This window comes from Peromyscus californicus, unplaced genomic scaffold (assembly GCF_007827085.1).
Source record: "Peromyscus californicus insignis strain IS unplaced genomic scaffold, ASM782708v3 Scaffold_10__1_contigs__length_136768540, whole genome shotgun sequence".
Lineage (NCBI taxonomy): Eukaryota > Metazoa > Chordata > Mammalia > Rodentia > Cricetidae > Peromyscus > Peromyscus californicus.
The window spans coordinates 94,371,985-94,390,910 of NW_026294391.1; the positions used below are offsets into that span (position 1 = coordinate 94,371,985).

At 36.5% G+C, this 18,926-nt stretch overlaps 1 protein-coding gene across 7 annotated transcripts in view; it reads left to right on the forward strand.

Annotated features, from left to right (window-relative positions):
- Positions 1 to 18,538, forward strand: part of Rtl4 (retrotransposon Gag like 4) — a 355,422-nt gene extending 336,884 nt beyond the window's left edge. For all 7 annotated transcript variants that reach the window (XM_052737644.1, XM_052737671.1, XM_052737634.1 and 4 more), the window contains 2 exons: positions 6,224 to 6,293; positions 15,491 to 18,538. In XM_052737644.1, coding sequence (XP_052593604.1) covers positions 15,748 to 16,662 — 915 coding nt within the window. In that variant the 5' untranslated portion in view covers positions 6,224 to 6,293; positions 15,491 to 15,747 and the 3' untranslated portion in view covers positions 16,663 to 18,538. The remainder of the gene's footprint in view (positions 1 to 6,223; positions 6,294 to 15,490) is intronic.
- Positions 18,539 to 18,926: the final 388 nt, after the last annotated feature.

The window sequence follows — 18,926 nt, forward strand, 5'->3', positions numbered from 1 at the left end:
TAAATACTGAAGTTAATTCTATATTATCAGGAATAAATTTAGCAGTTTCAATATGTAAAACAACTCTCTCTGCATATTGAGAGTCAGTAACTATATTGAGAGATTCTGTAAAGTTCATTACTACCATAAGAACGGTATACAGTTCTGCCTTTTGTATAGAATTGTAGTGGCTTTGAACCACTTTACTTAAATCTCCTGATTTATATCCTGCCTTTCCTGATTAATTTGCATCAGTATAGAATGTGGGGACTCCAGAGATTGGTTTTTGCCATACAGTGTGAGGAAGGACCCATTCAGTTTTCTTTATGAATTCTAGTCTCTTGCTTTTGGGATAACAGTTGTTAATCTCTCCCAAAAAGTTACTGCAGGCTCTTTTCCAGTATTCATTATCTTTCAATAATGAGGAAATGTACTTATTAGTTAAAGGTACTACAATTTCTGCTGGACCATTCCTGTCAACTGATAAAGTCTTAATTTTCCTTTTAAAATCAAATCAGATATCTTTTCTACATAAGTCCTTAACTTCTTACTCAGTTTACATGGTAGCAATATCCATTCCAATATAATATTTTCCCTCTGCATCAAAATCCTGGTGGGGGAGTGTCTGGAGGGGAGAATGACCAGAATGCAGTTAAGTTCCAGATTCACAGGATCCACATATACTTCTCATATTTTCTTTTCTACTAGAGCTACTTCCTTCTCAGCTTCAGCCGATAATTCTCTTGGACTATTTAAGTCCTTGTCCCTTTTTAGGGTATTAGCCAAATTTACTAGTCCATATTTAGGTATTCCAATGATAGACTGTAAGTTGGAAATGCTTCCTAACAATTTTTGAAAATCATTAAGAGTCGTCAATTAATCTCTCCTGAGTTGTACATTTTGGGGTCTAATTTTTTGTAGCTCTATCTTATATCCTAAGTAATAAGTAGAATTTCCTCTTTGTATCTTTCTCAGAAGCAATTTGTAGTCCTCAGTGAGGCAAAACTTTCTTTACTTCTTCAAACATGTTTTCATTATTTATGTATTAGTGATGGGCATTGAACCCTTGGCATTATTCCTGCTAAGCACATGATCTACCACTCAGTTAAATTCCAGCCCCAGATACTGGTTTTTGAGCTGTTACAAGTAAAATTTTAATGGGTTTTAGTTGGTTAATCCCACATCTTTGCCACTAATCAGGTATACTGTATGAGAAAATGAAATACAATTTTGCTGTAGGAACAGTTTATATTAATTGTGAGATCATGGTTTATTTTCAGTATTCCTTTGTCTTCTTCAGTAATGACAATACCTGTATAAGTCACTAAAAATCGCAACTTCTATCACTGTTAAATATATAATCTTTAGGGTTTATAATTGGATGACAAAAATTAGGAATAATATTTATTTTCTTTAGAATTAGTAAGACTCCATCAGTGTTTCATGGTCTTTATTGTCTTCCTGTAATGACATAAAACAAGTGGATTTCTTGTTTTGAGATGATACATGAGCTAGATAATTTTTCCTTTTGTCACTTTTTAATGTCAGTTCTTCCAGAAAGTACATATGAAGATGAAAATGATTGATTGAACATTGTATGAGACCCATAACTTTGTATGATACCTTTTAAAATAAAATGAGTCACTTGAGCAAAAGAAAGAATGGAAGATAGACGAACACAAGTGGCCTGTGTATCCTGCCACTATCAATGACAAATGCACTTGAGGGCACCTAGTACAGTACATTGCCTCTACTTTAACTGAAACCCATTTGATGGTTGGTGCAGTTAATCATCCCTAAGGATGCTGATTCCATGTTTTGTTTCTTGGATAATACAGGTTTATCTACAGACCAAAATTGAATTTTTTTTTTAATGAAAATAAGAGACCATGTGACTTGGAAAAAAGTCACTCTGGAATAACTTTCAAGACTCCCTGAAGACTGAATCCCTAAAGTCTAGTGGCATGCTACAACCAGTTTCCTTTACAGTGACACTTCCTCACAGGAGTTAGAATGACTTGACGTCTGACAGACACTTAAAGTGTGAAGATGAATTAAAGCTCTAGCACTCCTGATGGGTCTATTTAAAAAAAAGCTGTCAGTTGAAGTAAGCAGTATTCTAAAAACATACAGTACCATATCAAGGCTAGAGGGTGTGGGATAGAAAAAGCATTGGCAGATGGACAATTTTTGATAGGTCTTTGCAAATGTGAAAACCAAGCTGAGAAGGAGTTTGGAAGTCCTCATCTGTTGCCCTGCTTTGAAATACATATTTAGAAGCTTTGATTTCTTTCTCTTTGACTTTCCTCCAGTCTTCCATGATTACCTAGTTAGACTAGTTCATAAACTAATGCTATGTCTAATGGGAGTTGTGACAGGCAGAGAATTCTAGACAAAAATATCTTATTAACTGTTGTTTTTTGTCTGCAAGTCCACCACCTGAGCTTCTTGTTTAGGAAACATACTACAAGTCAGACAACTCAAAGAAAGAGAAACTCTTTATTTACTCTATGAAGAACAAGTAGTAGGGACTGGAGGGGAACCAAAGACAGAACAAAGTGCAGGGCAAATTAGAGAAATGCCAGAGGTTATATTTAACTATTACTTGTTTCATATTCTCATAGAAATAGTTCGAGACATCCATGCAGTCCTCATTTAATGCCTGGCTCTGCTTTAAAATATTCCCATCTGCAATGACTGAAAGCTCCGGTCTTATCAAAGATGTGCACAATAGTATTAGATAGTTCTCTGTAACATGAATTGCTAAACAGTCTTATTAATAGGAAACCCAGAGTCAGATATTGGGGTGAACGCTGAAAGATCAGAGAAGCAGAACAAGCTACAGCTAACTTAACCTTACCAACTCCTCAGCCTCCAGAGCAAGACTTCCTGTTTCCTCACACCTTGTATAGCTTTCTATGTCTTGTCATATTACTTCCTGGGATTAAAGGTGTGTGTCTTTCCCAAGCAAAGACATGAGATCTCAAATCCTGGGATTAAAGGTGTGTACCACCACTGCCTGGCTCTGTTCCCAGTGTGACCTTAAACTCACAGAGATCCAAACGAATCTCTGCCTCCCAAGTGATAGGATTAAAGGGCGTGTGCCACCACTGCCTGACTTCTTTGTCTAATTTAGTGGCTGGCTCTGTCCTCTGGTCACCAGGTAAGTTTACTAGGGTATATAATATATTGGGGTACACAATATATCACCACAGTTCTCAATGGCAGAAAATCCATCTTGTAGAATTCTAAACCTATTGCTTTGATTTATCCATGCTATTAATGTTTGTTGTTCACAGAATTGTTCACTTCTACCCCACAAATGCTTTCTGGATATGTAAATATAGTTTCACTCGTCCTTACTTCCCAGTATACCTTTTCTTATCATTCCTTACAGCATTTCATAAAAGATATATAGACCTTTATACCACATCCTTGTAAAACTAATTTTATTTATTTATTTATTTATTTATTTATTTATTTATTTATTTATTTATTTATTATTTCTTTTACTTTTGAGATTATGATATAATTACATAATTTCCTCCTTCCCTTTTTTTGCCCTATAAACCCTCCCATATACCTTCTGCTTGTTTATTTCAAATTCATGGCCTCTTTTTCATTGAGTATTGTTAATTTCATGTATGTGTGTATAAATATACATATATATTACTAAATATGTAAGCACAGCTTGTTCAGTCTGTAGATTAGATCTTATCTATAATCTTCCATTTCCCTATTCTCCATCTCTATCTCTCTCTGTATACATACTCATATATACATATGTAAATAAACATATGTGGATACAGTATAAAATGTATAAAGGAGAATGAGAAAGGATAAATATTAGGTAATGAGGAAGGATTTAAATCCAGGTAGCGAACACATCATTCATGAAAGAGGGTGTGAAGCTAATTATCCAGTTTTAACTCTGTAATTGACTTTTTGTTGTGGATAAATGCATAAAATATAATTAATATTTTTAGGTTTAAATGATACTAGGTTTAAATAAATATTTAAAGGTTTGAAAGCCAGTGTGAAGCTCTAGAACTTCTAGTTGTATAGAAGATCATGTATAGACTTCGGGTCTGACTAATCTCACTGCATAAAATTTTTTATTTGGAAGGTTTATACAATACAGTTTTAATTATAAAAAAGCAAAATAGATATAAAGGTAAATATTATAGAAAAAACAATAGGAGAAGGTACAAACAACTCCTGTCATTCAAAATTACCCATGACAGCAGATACACATAAAATGTAAAATATATAGGCTGAACATTTCAATGACAAGTATTGACAAGGTATATTATAGTAATAATAATAAACTGCTGTTGAGAATGCAAAATGGTACAGGCACTCTAGGAAACAGTTTGTAGTTTCTTAAGTTAAACATTGATTTATCTCATAAACATCTTCTATGTATTTAATCAAAAGAAATGATTTTAATAAGCATTTCACTGTGCATACATATATCAAAATATGATGTTACAATTTAAATACACAGCATTCTTATTTGTCAAATGTACTTTAATGAATTTGGAAACAAGAAATTATATGTATGCTCCCAGAACTCTATGCAAATGTTTCTAGTGGCTTTATTTGTATTTCCTTGAAATGAAAAACATCTCAGAAACTCCATCAGTAACATGAAATAAAATGTGTTATATGCATTCCCTGGAATAGTTTTGGCAAGTAAGGGGAATGAAATATTGAGACATACCACAACATGGGTGAACCTTTGAAAACATAAATGAAAGAAACCAGACACAAAAAGCGACATATTGTATAATACAACTTATATTAAACGTTGAGAAAAGGTCAACCTATCAGAACCAAAAGTAAATTGGTGGTGGCTTAGAACTAATGATGGGCAAACTAATTGAAAAATACCATGACTGAATCTGGGGTGATAGAAATCTTCTATACCTCATATGTGGCGGTGTTAAACAGATACATATATTTGCCAAAACCCATTAACTGAGGCTAGGTATGGTGCAGGCCTTTAATAGAAGCACTGTGAAGGCAAAGGCAGGTGGATCTCTATAGGTTCAAGGCCAGCCTGGTTCATAGTGAACTCCATGCCAGTTGGGGCTACATAGTATGACCTTGTCTCCAAAAACAAAAACAAAATCATTAACTAAGCTTTTCAAGTAAATTCATTTTATTTTTGTAAATTATATAGCCAATAAAACACATTTTAAGCCAGCTTTATACATAGAAAGTTAGATGTTATTTGGAATATGAATTATGAGAAAGAAAGTAGTAGTCATGGCCTTCCTTGAGTCTGGGGTTCCAAGTTTGCATTTTGAGCCCGTTATAGGGAAAGAGCATAAGTATAACAACAGTGTTTTCTCAACTGTGGTGAATTTTAAGCAGGGAGCTATTTAATTCCTACCTATGGAGTGTCAGTCTCTGTAATGTCTGTACACAGAATGTGGCCTGTTTCTGGTCTTTGTGACAATATTCTTTCATTTACATTCTTTTTTGCTTTAGCAAATTTCAATAAGTATGAGGTGCATTTTATTTTTGATCAGCCTAGACCAGTTTCAGACCAGAGTTACTGGCCTTTAGAAGGGATAAGTTGTATTCCCAAAACTTACAGAAAGTTATGACCATTATTAGTTTATAGGTGAAGAATTTTGGCACAAATGAAGTCTAAAACACACGTAAATTCTCAGAGCTGTTACATGGTGTTGATGTCATTAAACTAGAATTGAAATCCAGATCAAATTCTAAAGCTTTTGCTAATTAGTAATCCTCATATCTTAAATATTAAAACAGTAGGTATCTCTTATTAAGTGGATGTTATAAAACAGATGCTAAGTTAAGCAGTTTATATGCATGATTTCCATTGTTCTGGAATGCTTATGCTTCATGGGGGCTCATTACTGTTTCCTAGTGTCCAATATAGTGCCTGGCACAAAACAGGCATTCACTAAAGATTTATTAAATAAAATGATCAACCATCTGTGGTGAATAATAGAGGCCCCAATTATGAATAATGGAAATGAAGCTTAAGGACATTAACATGCCTAAGAAGAATGCCAGCGTCTAAGCAACTGGTATAGTCCACAGATGTACATAAACTGGTGTCTGTCTCAATGTCAAGGAGTTAAGGAAAGCCAACATATGGAAAGGGATTACTCTAGTAATAAGGATATAGAAATAGGATTGCTACTGGTGGTGGTCAAACACTGAGATAATCCAACCTGTTTCTACTTTATGTTTTCATATTCTCTAGAATCTCCCTGTTGCTCAACTCATTGCTCAACTTTGTGGCCTAATTATACATAGAGAACAATACGTGAGAGGTAAGTGGTTCTCTCCTCTGCACTAAAACTTAGCTTTAAATGCCATGTCTTTAAATAACTCTTGTTTTAATTCATTTGCATTTATTTTCTTTCCAAGTCTCTACACAATCTCAATTTAGGGCCTGGGATAGTGGGAAACTTTTCTAAGAGGGCAATAGACACAATCTAAATTACATACTCATCCAAACAAAACATATTTCTTCTCACTGCTCTCCAAATGTCACTGAGTAAGTATAAGGTTTGGACATCTGCTTCCTGAACATTAACCCGAATGCCAGAGTTCTTTACCTACGTTATGTCCATATGCATCTGAGGTATAAAAATATTAAGATACACTGGTACATGTATGGGTTATCTGCTCATATTAGCAAAGAATAAAAGATTATCTATATAGTGAGTAGGAACAGTAAAATTAGCTCTGCAATATCTAGTTGTGTCTGTGGCTGCTGTGGATAAATATTATAAATTCAAAGAAGAATTACTGAGTGCCTCTGTGTATACAAAGAATGATATTGTGTCCTGGGGATATAAAGATGAAGTTGGATTTTCCTTTTATTATCGCACAGATTAATAAGAGACATAGACATTTAATGATTCATTACAAGTGATACAAGTATTGCAATGGAGAAACATGTGGGCAGGTAACATATTAAATGACTTATACTGAGCCACCTCCTTGCTGCACATCTGGAGACTTTGGCACAAATACCTTTTCTAGAACAATACAGATCTCTAGATAGAAACAGATGCTGGTGACAAGGATTTTTGGACAGCAGCTTTCCAGTGTCTGCAGAAAATACAATGTTACAAATGGTCTCTAATGTTGATGTCTGCTAAATGCCAGTAATTGTGCATATGTTATTGCTTCAGTTATATGTAAACACATATGATTCTCTCAGCAACATAGATGTTACAGATGTGAAAACTAAGGCTCACAGAGGTAACTTGCTCAAGGTCTAACAGTCTGGATTAAGTGAGAATGGGATTTTGATTCAAAGTATCTCATTTCAAACTTCCAGATTTTTTTAAAAAAAAAAAAACACTATTTAAAACTGCTTCCAAGGGCACAGTTGTGTTAGATACACATTCTGAGGATTCCAGTTCCAAATCTAACATCAGGTCACAGTAATCTTTACACATTTTTCTTTTTTTATTTATTATTTGAAAATGTCATACATGTATATAATGTAACTTAATCATACCCACTTCTTGCTTTCCCGTCTAACTCCCATCAGAATCCTCCCATCACTTTCCTGCAAACTTCATGTTCTCCTTATTTTACCCAGTTGTACTGAATGTGGAAGTCATGCTTTACCTATGTCACAGCTTATCAAAGAGATAAATGAAATAGTAGGAAGACACTTAGAACACACAAAATACTCTACATATATGTGATATGTTACTAGCTACAGAATAACAGAGTGTCAGTTTCAGAGTGTCATGGAAAATATAATCTCTGCATTACTTACTCCCACCCAGTCAAAGTTTTTTGAGGAGAAAGAGACTAACCAGTAAGGGCCTGGGACTAGACCATACTATAGTGGCCCATAAATATGACTCAAACCAATTTCTGTTTCTTGAGCCTCACATCTCATCTATAAGATTTCTCTAATCAATTGGTCCTCAACCTTCCTAATACAGTTCCTCATGCTATGGTGACCCCCAACCACAAAATTATTTTTGATGCTACTTCACAACTCTGCTTCTGTTATGACTCATAAGGTAAATATCTGATCTGCAGGATATCTGATATGAGACCCCTGTGAAAGAGTCATGCAACCCCAAAGAGGTCGTGACCCAAAGAATGAGAACCACTACTAATATGAGGCTTTTACAAGATTTCTTGCAACCACAAAACATGATATATATACTTAGTTGTGTATATTAAGCTTTCTCTACCTTGAACAGAGCAGCAGGTAACCCATCACCACAGGGACCTGCAAATGCAAGAGAAGTTTGAACCTAAGTGGGCTAGGCTCTGTCAGCTCATCAGTTGCAAGTGGTGTTCAGTACTAAGTGAATTGCACTTAATGAATTAAAGATGAAAGAGACAGCAGGGAGCACAAATGCAGGAGAAGGCCTTTCATTTCAAATTTAAAGGGCTCATTTTATGACTATTTGCAATCTGTAGATCAGAATTTTTCCATTCTTTCTCTGTTTACTTGAAACAGCATGTACTGTTTGAAATGATGTGAGAATGGGGAACAGACAAAGAAACCAAACTAAGCCTTCAAATTGGTAAACAAGACCTGTGTATCTTAGCCATTAAGTCTCTTCTAGGAATAGGGACTGTAGTATGGGTTCACAGTGGGTAAAGTTTGGGTTAAGTGGTAGACATGCAGGTGAGAATCTAGATTGTATATCACTTAATAGCCATTTCCTCATATTTTATCTCTGTGTTCAGGCAAGTTATAGAATCTGTGGGTTTGAAAGAACAATATCACTTTTATGATGCCTCACTGTTTTCTGATTCTTGGAGTCTCTATTCTAATATCTCACCATGGAGGAATTCTAGTCCTGGTTATTCTCCAATGATATAGAACTCAGAACTTATATCACAAAGATAATCATCCCATCTCTATTCCCACCATCTCAATTTTATCTTTAAGTCGTATTTTCCTCATCTCAGAGAATAAAGCAGTCTACATGAGAGTCATTTGAAGAACATTGCTTATGTATCAAACTTCTCCCTTGCTCCCTCACTTAGACTTACCATCACAGTAGCTTGGTTTATGATGTGGAAAACAGCAAAATTGTTGCCAGGAAATGAAATAATAAACATGAAAGTGGTTATTGAGAGATATAAATCTTAGTGCATGTATATAGGGAAAGCTATGTAGCAGGAATCCTCATACAGCAAATGTGCCTCCTTGATAGACTTAAGAAACATTATAAAGGTAAACCAAGGAACTGGGACAGAATATGCATGGTACTTGTAACTTCATAAGCAGCTAAGCTATGGGTCCAGTTGAGGATGAAAGAAGATTGAAAAGTAAATGAAAGTCTGAAAGATCTGATTCATTGCAATGGCCAAAAGGACATAAATCATATCAGCTGGGATGCTGTAGTTATGATAGGGGGTATGTGGATGACTGTTCTGTTATTCATAGATAGAGAAGAGTAGAATGTCGTATTCCTTTGGACTAGAGTCACAAAGTCTCAAGAACAGGGTCAGCTCCATTGCTACCTATGGTCTTTTATCTCCAAGCTAGCCGAATGTCACATGCTCAGACCTGACCTGCACTGGAACACTGTTTCAGGAAGTCATGAAGGCTTAGAAAAAACAATTCACTTATTATACTTTGGGGGTGCTTTGGGAGACACATATTTTTTACTTCTCAAAATGATAAACTTAAGTATTGAGGTGGAATCCTGGCACTTAGGCTGATAAATTAGGAAGAACATTAGTTTGTGGCCAGCCCTGGCTACAGAGCAAGTTTCAATCCAGTCTAAGCTAAAAAGTGAAGATCAGTCTCGACCCTCCATCCAAAGATGTAGATAATGCTAAAATCAAATGTACCCTTAGAAAGCACTGAACCTAAAGTTTCTCAAAAGTATTAACTGAAATTTCTGCATCAGCATCACCTGTAGAGCTTATTTAATATTTATGCTACTAGGTTTCACCCCAGAGCCAATGCCCCATACTCTCCATATATGAAATAAAAAAATTCTATATGGTGAAATCCCAGGAGTTTCTGAGAACCTTGTAATTGTGTGTGTGTGTGTGTGTGTGTGTGTGTGTGTGTGTGTGTGTGTGTGTGTGTGCAATATTCCCAAGACCAAATCTGAGAACAAATTAAATCAATATTAGCAGGAATGTCTATAAAAACACTCCTGTGTTCCTCTGATAACCTTGTGAGTTATAATTTCTAGAGTATGCTAGAGTTTAATAAGCCCAGTACTCTTTAGTATTAAGATAAAGATACTTAGGTCCAGAGATAGAAAGAAAATGTCTTGTCAAAGTTATTCTTCTGAATGGTAGAAGAAGTAAGGACACACTCATATCTCCAGAGAAGTCCCAATACTATGCTCCTCTGCTCACCCTTATGAGAGGGATCAATGCCTCAATTTAGCACCTATAACCACATATTTTCTTTGACATTTTGAAGTTCAAGAGATAATTATAGCTTTTCTGGGTGGTTACATGATCTCAGACCTAAGAATAGCTTAAAAATAAAATAGTGCAAGGTCATACAGTTCTCTTATAGGCACTAGAGTGCTGCTGGCCTGAGATAGTCATTTTTCTGTTACTAGAACCAATCATGTTCAGGGAGAAGAAGATTAATTTGGCTCACTGGCTTGAAGGTTTTGATCTGTAGTCAGCCCTGTTGCTTTGGGGTTTGGGGCAAGTTGGAAGCACATTTTAATAAAGGCCAGGACATGAAAACAGAGTAATAAAGAATGGACCATGAACCCTGTATCCCCTTGAAAACTTGTGACTCAGACCTTTCATCAAGCCCTACTTCTTAACGGTCCCACCATCTTGTACTTCAGCCAAGGTGAAAGCCAAACAATTAATGCACGGTCTTTGGTGGGATATTCTAGATCTTATCTATAGCAAGGGATTTCTTCAAATGTGGTCTCAAAGGATTTTAGAGAAGAATTTTGTGTCCCAAGAAACTATTGTTTTTGAGCCAAGTGAATATAAGTAAAATGGCTCACAATGATTTATTAAAATTATTTGTTGTAATGGTTGTCATAGCTGAAACACATCCACATTAAGAAAAAGCTTATCATCTACACAGTTTTGTATCAGATTTGGTCCAGTCACACTAGTCTGATGCTCTAAAACATATGTATTTGAGGATGCTGCTTTGTTTCTGCTTTGTCTCTTTAAGGCTAGATCGTTCAGACTGGCAGTCTTTGCAATAGCAATAGAAGGTCAATGACCTCAGGAAAAATTAATTTCCCAACTGAAATGACCAGGTAGATTTTTCTCTGAGGGAATGCGTATTTGCCATTGACAACAGTGGCATTGTATGATTTGCATGTGGGCTAATGCTTTTAATTTTACCAAGTGTTTCACCCCTGCTATGTAATTAGGAAAATTAAATGCTAAACCACCTTGAATACATAATTCTGTATAGAATCAAGAGCCCTCACAAAGTTATGAAATCGCTAATGGTAGAAGGAAAGGGCAAAAGGCAAATACATAAAGGAAAAGTTATAATCATAACCTTCCAATTAAAAAAAAGAGTTTACTGGAGGTCCACAATCCCTTATTTCAATTCTGAAATCAAAGAGGTCTCTGAAATGTAAGTCACTTTTTCATTAATTTGTTGCTAAAACCAAGTTGGCAGCAAAACTTGACCTGATTTGACCTGAATTTTGTCTATATCCAATTCAGTATGAATATTCAGACATTTTTCCTGCTGAAATTTTAATGGCTTAATTATGGGATGTTTCCCCAGATACTGCAGGAAATGTTATATAATAAACAGTAATGCCCTGTGTTACCTTTCAAAAATCTGAAAAGGTGAAACTTGAATTATAAAACACAAATGCCACAACCATGGACCTGGAAAAATGATAGCTAACATTTATGGGGCCTTTGCCATCTGCATGAAGCTGTGCAGATCTCCTTTCATTTCAGTTAACCATCAAAACCACTATGAGGTAACTGTTAGGAACATTTCATTTTTTATGAATAGATTTGTTTATTATACTGGGAAAATGTTCTTGGTGAATATGAGAAACATTATACTTTGAGAACCGCATTTAGAACTGTTAAGACAAAAGACAAACTATAATTTGAAATTCATTCTTGACGTAGTCCAGAGGCTATACGTTACTGACTGGAATGCATTCAACACGAACAATGCCATAGGAGAAATGTTGTGATCCATACATATGAACATATACATACACATGCACACACATATACATGCATTTTATACATATACTATACATATAGAGAGAAATGCTATGCTTATAGTATATGAGAAATATTTTAAAGTTTGGACAGTGATTTTCAGAGAGATTACATAACTTGTCCAGACCATACAGCTTTTGGCTGAGCCAAGATTTGGGCCCAGGTCATTCTTTCTGTATAGCCCATTGTTTATTGCATTCTACTGCTGATTGAAAAATGGTGTTAGCTGTTTATGGCTTTATGCAAAAGTAGAATAGGGTGTCACCCCTGCCATATCACCCGAGCAGTTTCTTATTTTCAAATATAACTTCTTCCAATCCTTACTTCTCTGTGACACTACTAATACATCTTTATTCCTTGAGGCACTGTACTTTGCACAGGAACAAGTGAAGAGCAGGCCAGGTAGTAAAGGTATTGATTCCTGGAATCCACCCCAGACCCACTGAAGCAGGCTTTCTAGGCATTGGAACGGAGTTGATTGTTATATATATTGAGTAAAAAGTAATATCCTCAGATGAACTTATCATTAGTTCTTACTAACATCCTATTATCTTACTACTATTGAAACCTAGCAAGAATGGCAGGGATGCAGTCACAGATGGGCACCTAGAAAGGAGATATCTAGAAGGTAGAACAGAACTCCAGAATGCTAAGGTATGAAAAGGAAACAAGAAATGAGGCTATGGCTCCTGTCTTTTTCCTTTGGTGACACATGACAAATGTAGGCCTCAAGAGTAAGCATTCATTGCTCAACTATACTGAAATAATTTTGGAAGCAATCCTCCCAATTTTTGCCACCTAGAGTACCTATTTTATAGCACACCAACAGAACAATTCTCTGTCATAGATACAATAGTCATTTTCACTATATATTAAAAAGGAAACTGATACATAATGAGTTATTCATGGTCAAAATTAATTCCTACTAGTGTTTACCACAGAGTTTCTAGACCCAAATTTTACACTGTTTCAGTCTTACAATATTTTCCATTGGTCTAGAGCATAGGAATGTTCGATGAAACCTATGAAAAGTCTTCTTTACTTGCGTTTATTGATAACATCTCACTTTGTAGCTCTGGCTAGCCTGTATCTTGCCACAAACTCTTACTCCCCCTGCCTTGTACTCCCAAGTGCATCAAGTGCATGGTTTGCAGGTATTGATCTGTTTTATATATATATATATATATATATATATATATATATATATATATATATATATCCTCATCACACTTTCCCCTTCCTCAACTTTTCCTCAATCCTCCCCAACTTCACTCCATTTATCTCTCAATTTAGAAATCAAACAGGCAAACAAAAACAAACAAGCCAGGGGAACAAAAACAAAGAAAAATCTACAAGGAACATACACACACACACCAAAAACATCAAATCAGAAATAATTTGCCTATGGTGAGACACTGCTCAGCCTTGGTTCAGGGAGGAGGGGCTTGGACCTGCCTCATCTGAATGTACCAGGCTCTGCTGACTCCTCAAGGGAGACCTTGCCTTGGAGGAGGTGGGAAAGGGTGGTGGGTTGAGGGGAAAGCTGGGGGTGATAGGATGGAGGACAGGGGAATCTGTGGTTGGTATGTAAAATGAATAGAAAATTTCTTAAAAAAAAAAATAATAATAATAATAATAAAGATTATAAGTACAGCAATCATTAATATAAAAGCAAAATGTCTGTAAGACAAAAAAATACCCAAAGCAATTTGAGACAAAATGATCTACAAAAATACCACTGAGTTCATTTTGTGTTGGCCGTCTACTGCTGGGCATGGGCCCACTCTTAAGTGTGGTTAATATTTCCAATGAGACACCATTGAAGAAAACTAATTATTCCTTTGCAAGTGGATGTCAATTGGAGATAGCTTCTTGGCGGGGTATGGGAGTTGGTATCCACTTCCCCTCCAAGCACTGGGGCCCTGTCTGGCTTAAACTTGTGCAGGTCCTGTGGATGCTGCCACAGTCTATATGAGTTCATATATTCATCAGTCCTGCTGTGTCTGGAAGTTTTCCTTTGTTCCCACCATCCCTCTGGCTCTTAGAATCTCTCTGCCTCTTTTTCTACATAGCTTCCTGAATCCTTGGGGAAGAGAGGTTGATGAAGACTTCCCATTTAGGACTAACATCTCAATATTTCTCAGTATCTGTATATTGTCCAGTTATGGGTCTGGATTAGTTCTCATCTACCGCAGAAAGAAACTTCTCTGGCGATGGTTGATAAAGACACTGATCTACAGGTATAGCAGAATGTCATTAGGAGTTATTTTGTTGCTATGCCCCTATAGCATAACAATATAATTTGTTTTTCCCTAGATCCATAGCCTATCCATTTGAGAGACTGATAGTTTGAAAGATTCAGTGATTTACTTTTTTGCCCCCTAGTAGCCAATTTAAGTACATTTCAATTGTATGCTACACAAGGAAGGGCAATGGAAGGAAATGAATTAAAGAATAGTTCAATCTAACTGGCATATCACATGTTGGGGGATTATTTTTAATTTTTTGTTGGTTACTTCATCTTTCTTATCAGTGCTTGGAGGACTGTTGAACATTTTGAACTTTATACCTTTAAGAACATCCAGTTCTTATTTGTGAGGTTCCCAATCTTACATGCTCATCTTACTTGTGATGTCCTAATTATTTCCATGGCAACAAAAATTTGACCTCAGACAAGGACATGGTAGAAAAAAAAACAGATCAACTAACAACACTGCATTCAGATATCTGGCAGAAATACAGGCTTAAAGTAGTGAGCACAAAATACAGTCAGTGATTATTCCAATTTCAACAAAGTAATTCTCAAACCACAGTGCACACTCTAATCACATTGAAAATCTTGGCCAAGTGTGAAAAGTTATTCAGTGGGTCCTTGATGGGACTTGGTTTTCTGTATTCCTAAAAACCTCTCTGGTAAGATCCAGTGCTCTTGTCCCCATATCAGATTTTGAATGATCAGGAGCATGATGTATCATCACACTCAAGCTGAATATGAATAGCTGGAGGAAGTGCTATTTTGGATTGCTGCCCTGATGAGCATACCAAATCTGATATTAACTAGCTGGGTGACCTTGGACAAACATTTTTGTTTCTTTGACTCTCTGTTTTTTTATCTGTGAAATTATAAATTTTGTTGGTCTGGATGATCACCAATACTATTTGAACTCTAATCTAAAATCCTTTGACAATGATTATAAAAGACATTTTAGAAGAAAAGATTAGTATGAAGTTTAATGTCTACGTTTACAAAGAAAGAGAGCAAAAAAATACTGTGTCTATGATATTATACATTTATTAATTCAAATCTTCTCTTCTGTGTCCCAAGGTGATATGTGTCTTCTGGATGTGTAGAACACTGACATTGTCCATGAAGAAGAAGCAGTGATGAGTAGAAGATAACATTTCTGTGGCATCTCTATAGCTCCACCCTCAGCATTCTCTAGTGACATTGAACAGCTGTTTCCTGCTTGTACATGTCACTGTCTTTTCTGATCCTAAACCAAACTACTGCCTGTCTCTTGGTCTTGCGTGCTGACACTGAATTTCTATTCAGTTCTATATAATTCCAGGAGACACGAGACAATGGAGAAATGTACAGAATCCCCACCTACCTTAAAGGCAGGGCCTTCCTTTTTGAGAGGAGACAATCTGATTCTGCAGCCACAAATGCAGCATCCAACTGATGACAACCCCACTTTAAGAGGGCAAGTTGTGCCTGTCCCAGATACTCCCGTGATGTCTCTACCCTACTCAGGTGACCATCTCCCTCAATTTCATGATGAGTCAACCAGTGTCACAGGGTTTCTTGCTCGTGTGACTACCTATTTGACAGCTCTCAAGATTTCCAATCCTGCAGATGATGCCCGAGTCAAGCATTTTTTTGACTACCTATCCCAGCAGATGCAAAGTTGTGACATCGTATCCGAGTCCAACCAGAGTAATCTATTGAAACAATATGAAAACTTTGTTCTTGAGTTACAGCAGTCATGTGGTGAACCCATGAAACAAGAAATTATCCCTCCTATGAATGTTAAGGTTGCCAGTAGAGACAACTGTCAGCAGGATGCTACTACTTTCGAAGGGTTTGCTCAAAATCTGAGTGATAGTGAGACCAGTCAGAGTGACCAGTTCCAAAAGGGACAAGCTGACCTCACCCATGAAGAAGAAATCACAGATATAATGGGCAATCTACCAGATTTGATCACTCAGTGCATTCAGCTGGACAAAAACTACAAAGACAGGCCAGAACTCCTACAGTCAGAAAGTCAGGTTCCAGTATTTGCTTCCACAACCAAGCACCAATCCTTCTTCAGCCCCAAAGGTCCACTACGCAAGGATGAGCCCAAGCAATTTCAGGGAGCCCAACCGCCTGTCACCCCAGCCAAGAGAGCCCGCCAGCAAGAAACTCAGTTATGTCTCTACTGTAGCCAGGCCGGTCACTTTACAAGAGAATGCCTTGCTAAACGTTCTCGAACTCCAGCAAGGAGAAAAATGTAGCTCACTAGTAAGAGGAGGATAGGAAACCACTTTGTAAACTCATACCCCTTTCACCATTGGCCTTAGTGATATATAAACTTTTACAAACTTCAAAATACAAATGAGTTACTATGGCATCACCTTAAAAACAGGCATGAACATTTACATCTCCAGAAATTTAAACAACCAGAACTTGTTGGTTGGAAGATAGCCCACCACCAAACTTGACCCAACAACAATGGTGAAGATAATGAACAGAAACTTTATAGTTACAGCCAATTCCTTCAAGAATTCTGAAGGTTTGCAGATAGAAGTCTCTCCAGCCTGAGTCACACATACACAAAAACAACTCTGACAATGTATTGAGATTCACATTCCTACCAATGGATGAAATCTTGGTTGACTCTGATGGCCCAAGTCCTCTAGCTTGTGTGCCTAGGACTGAGCCCAAAGCTTTTATCCTCTTCTTTACTGATCTGTTTCTTAGTGACTTGTTTGTTCAGGTTCTTTGTTTGCAACCATAGTGGCATCATCATATCCTACCAATATTCTTGTAACTGAGAGACCAGAATCTGGATTCTGTTCTACCTATTAATCAGACTCTAGTGCTGATACAAGCCAATCTTCCTGGACCTGAATATCTACCACCCTTCCATGCAGCTATATATTTTGTTGCCATCTAAAGACACCTGCTTATCCAACATACTGAACTTCTTGGCTATTGGCAAACCAGATTGTATAGTCATTTGACTTGACCACTGCTTAATTACTGTCTCATTTCTTAGAGGATCAGTCTCTTTGGCAATTAACATACTTTATGCCTGCCAACCCAAGCTTAGTCATATCTACACTAATGTTTCTATTTTAGGTTTGAACATATATATGGATACATCTAATGGCTTAGGTTAATAACCAAGTAAGTTATTTAAGGACATTTGTTTAAGGTGTACTATCATAGTTACTTAACAGCAGCATATCCTTGCAACCTGAACAGAGACAAATCTCCACTAAGAACTGACTTTCCAGCTTGCAGTAGTTGTGATTCTCTAGGTTTCACCATTTAAAATCACTGCCAATTGCTACCCCACTATAATGGACCACCTTTGGGTGTCGTGGTCTAATTGAAGACTTCAGAAAGCAATGGGATGGCATAGAACTTTTGCAACCAACTCATGTGAAAAATCCTGTGCATATACATTATCACCATCTGTGCACAAAACTCAAGAACTGGGGTGTTCTTTTGCTTGTCTTGTACTCTTGGCACACATCAGCTCTATGTATAAATAGATGATGCTTCTGCAAAAATGGAATGGATGTGCTAGAAAGGCACAGCTTCTTAGAAATGTTAACATCTAGTGTTGCTCAGTATTTGCTGGTAATTATCAATTCTTTGTTCCTTGCTTCTTGGTGCTGATGTATTTCCCTGTAATGGATCTCCTGAAGATCAGTCATTGTATATACCTTAGTAGCCATCAAGGTCTCTCAGAACATGAAGTGCCATTGTACTTTGGTCTTGGTCCTGGAGAACTGTGCTTAGTTTTCTCTATAGAATCCCAGATAGGGCCTTACTGCTCTCATCTTGTAGCACCAAGAAATATCTCTTCATCCATCAGTGCCTCACTAGCCACTGTGCCAATCTCTACTTTCATTCACAAGCAGTTAGTTCTTTTGTCAGTAGCTTGCTGTATATCTACATTATTCCATAAACTTCAGAATAAGGAGATCTGAATGCACATACTCTGACTGTGTTAAGAAATCCCCACTGCAGTCCTGAGATTGTATGAGAAACTTTATCAAGTAGAGCTGTTTGAATGTTGATTGATTCTGGGATTTCCATAAATAATCCTCACCTATCCCTTCTAATTCTATAATAAAGGACTAGTCCAAATAACTTATAGTCATGTTCTTTTTCTTTTTTTATTTTCTGAGGGGAGGGCAGTGGAAGAAGGAAGAAATAAACCCATCTTTATTTGTAGGTGACATCATTTTCAGTGTAGAAATTCTTAAAGAACATGCAAATATATACCCAATGCAAAATTACTAGAAAACTTGTAAAGTCACAAGATAAAAGATCAATATATAAAACTTAATCATAATTGTGCAAACATTCAAAATGTAAATGTAAGAAAATTTATTTATATAAATGGAGCAGATCCAGATCTGTGACCACAATTTAAGAAAAAGAACTTAAGACTTATATAGCAAAACATATAAAGCATTGTTGAAAGTAATTAAAGAACATTTCCATGAACAGAGAGGCAATTTGGGCTTACAGATTAGAAGAC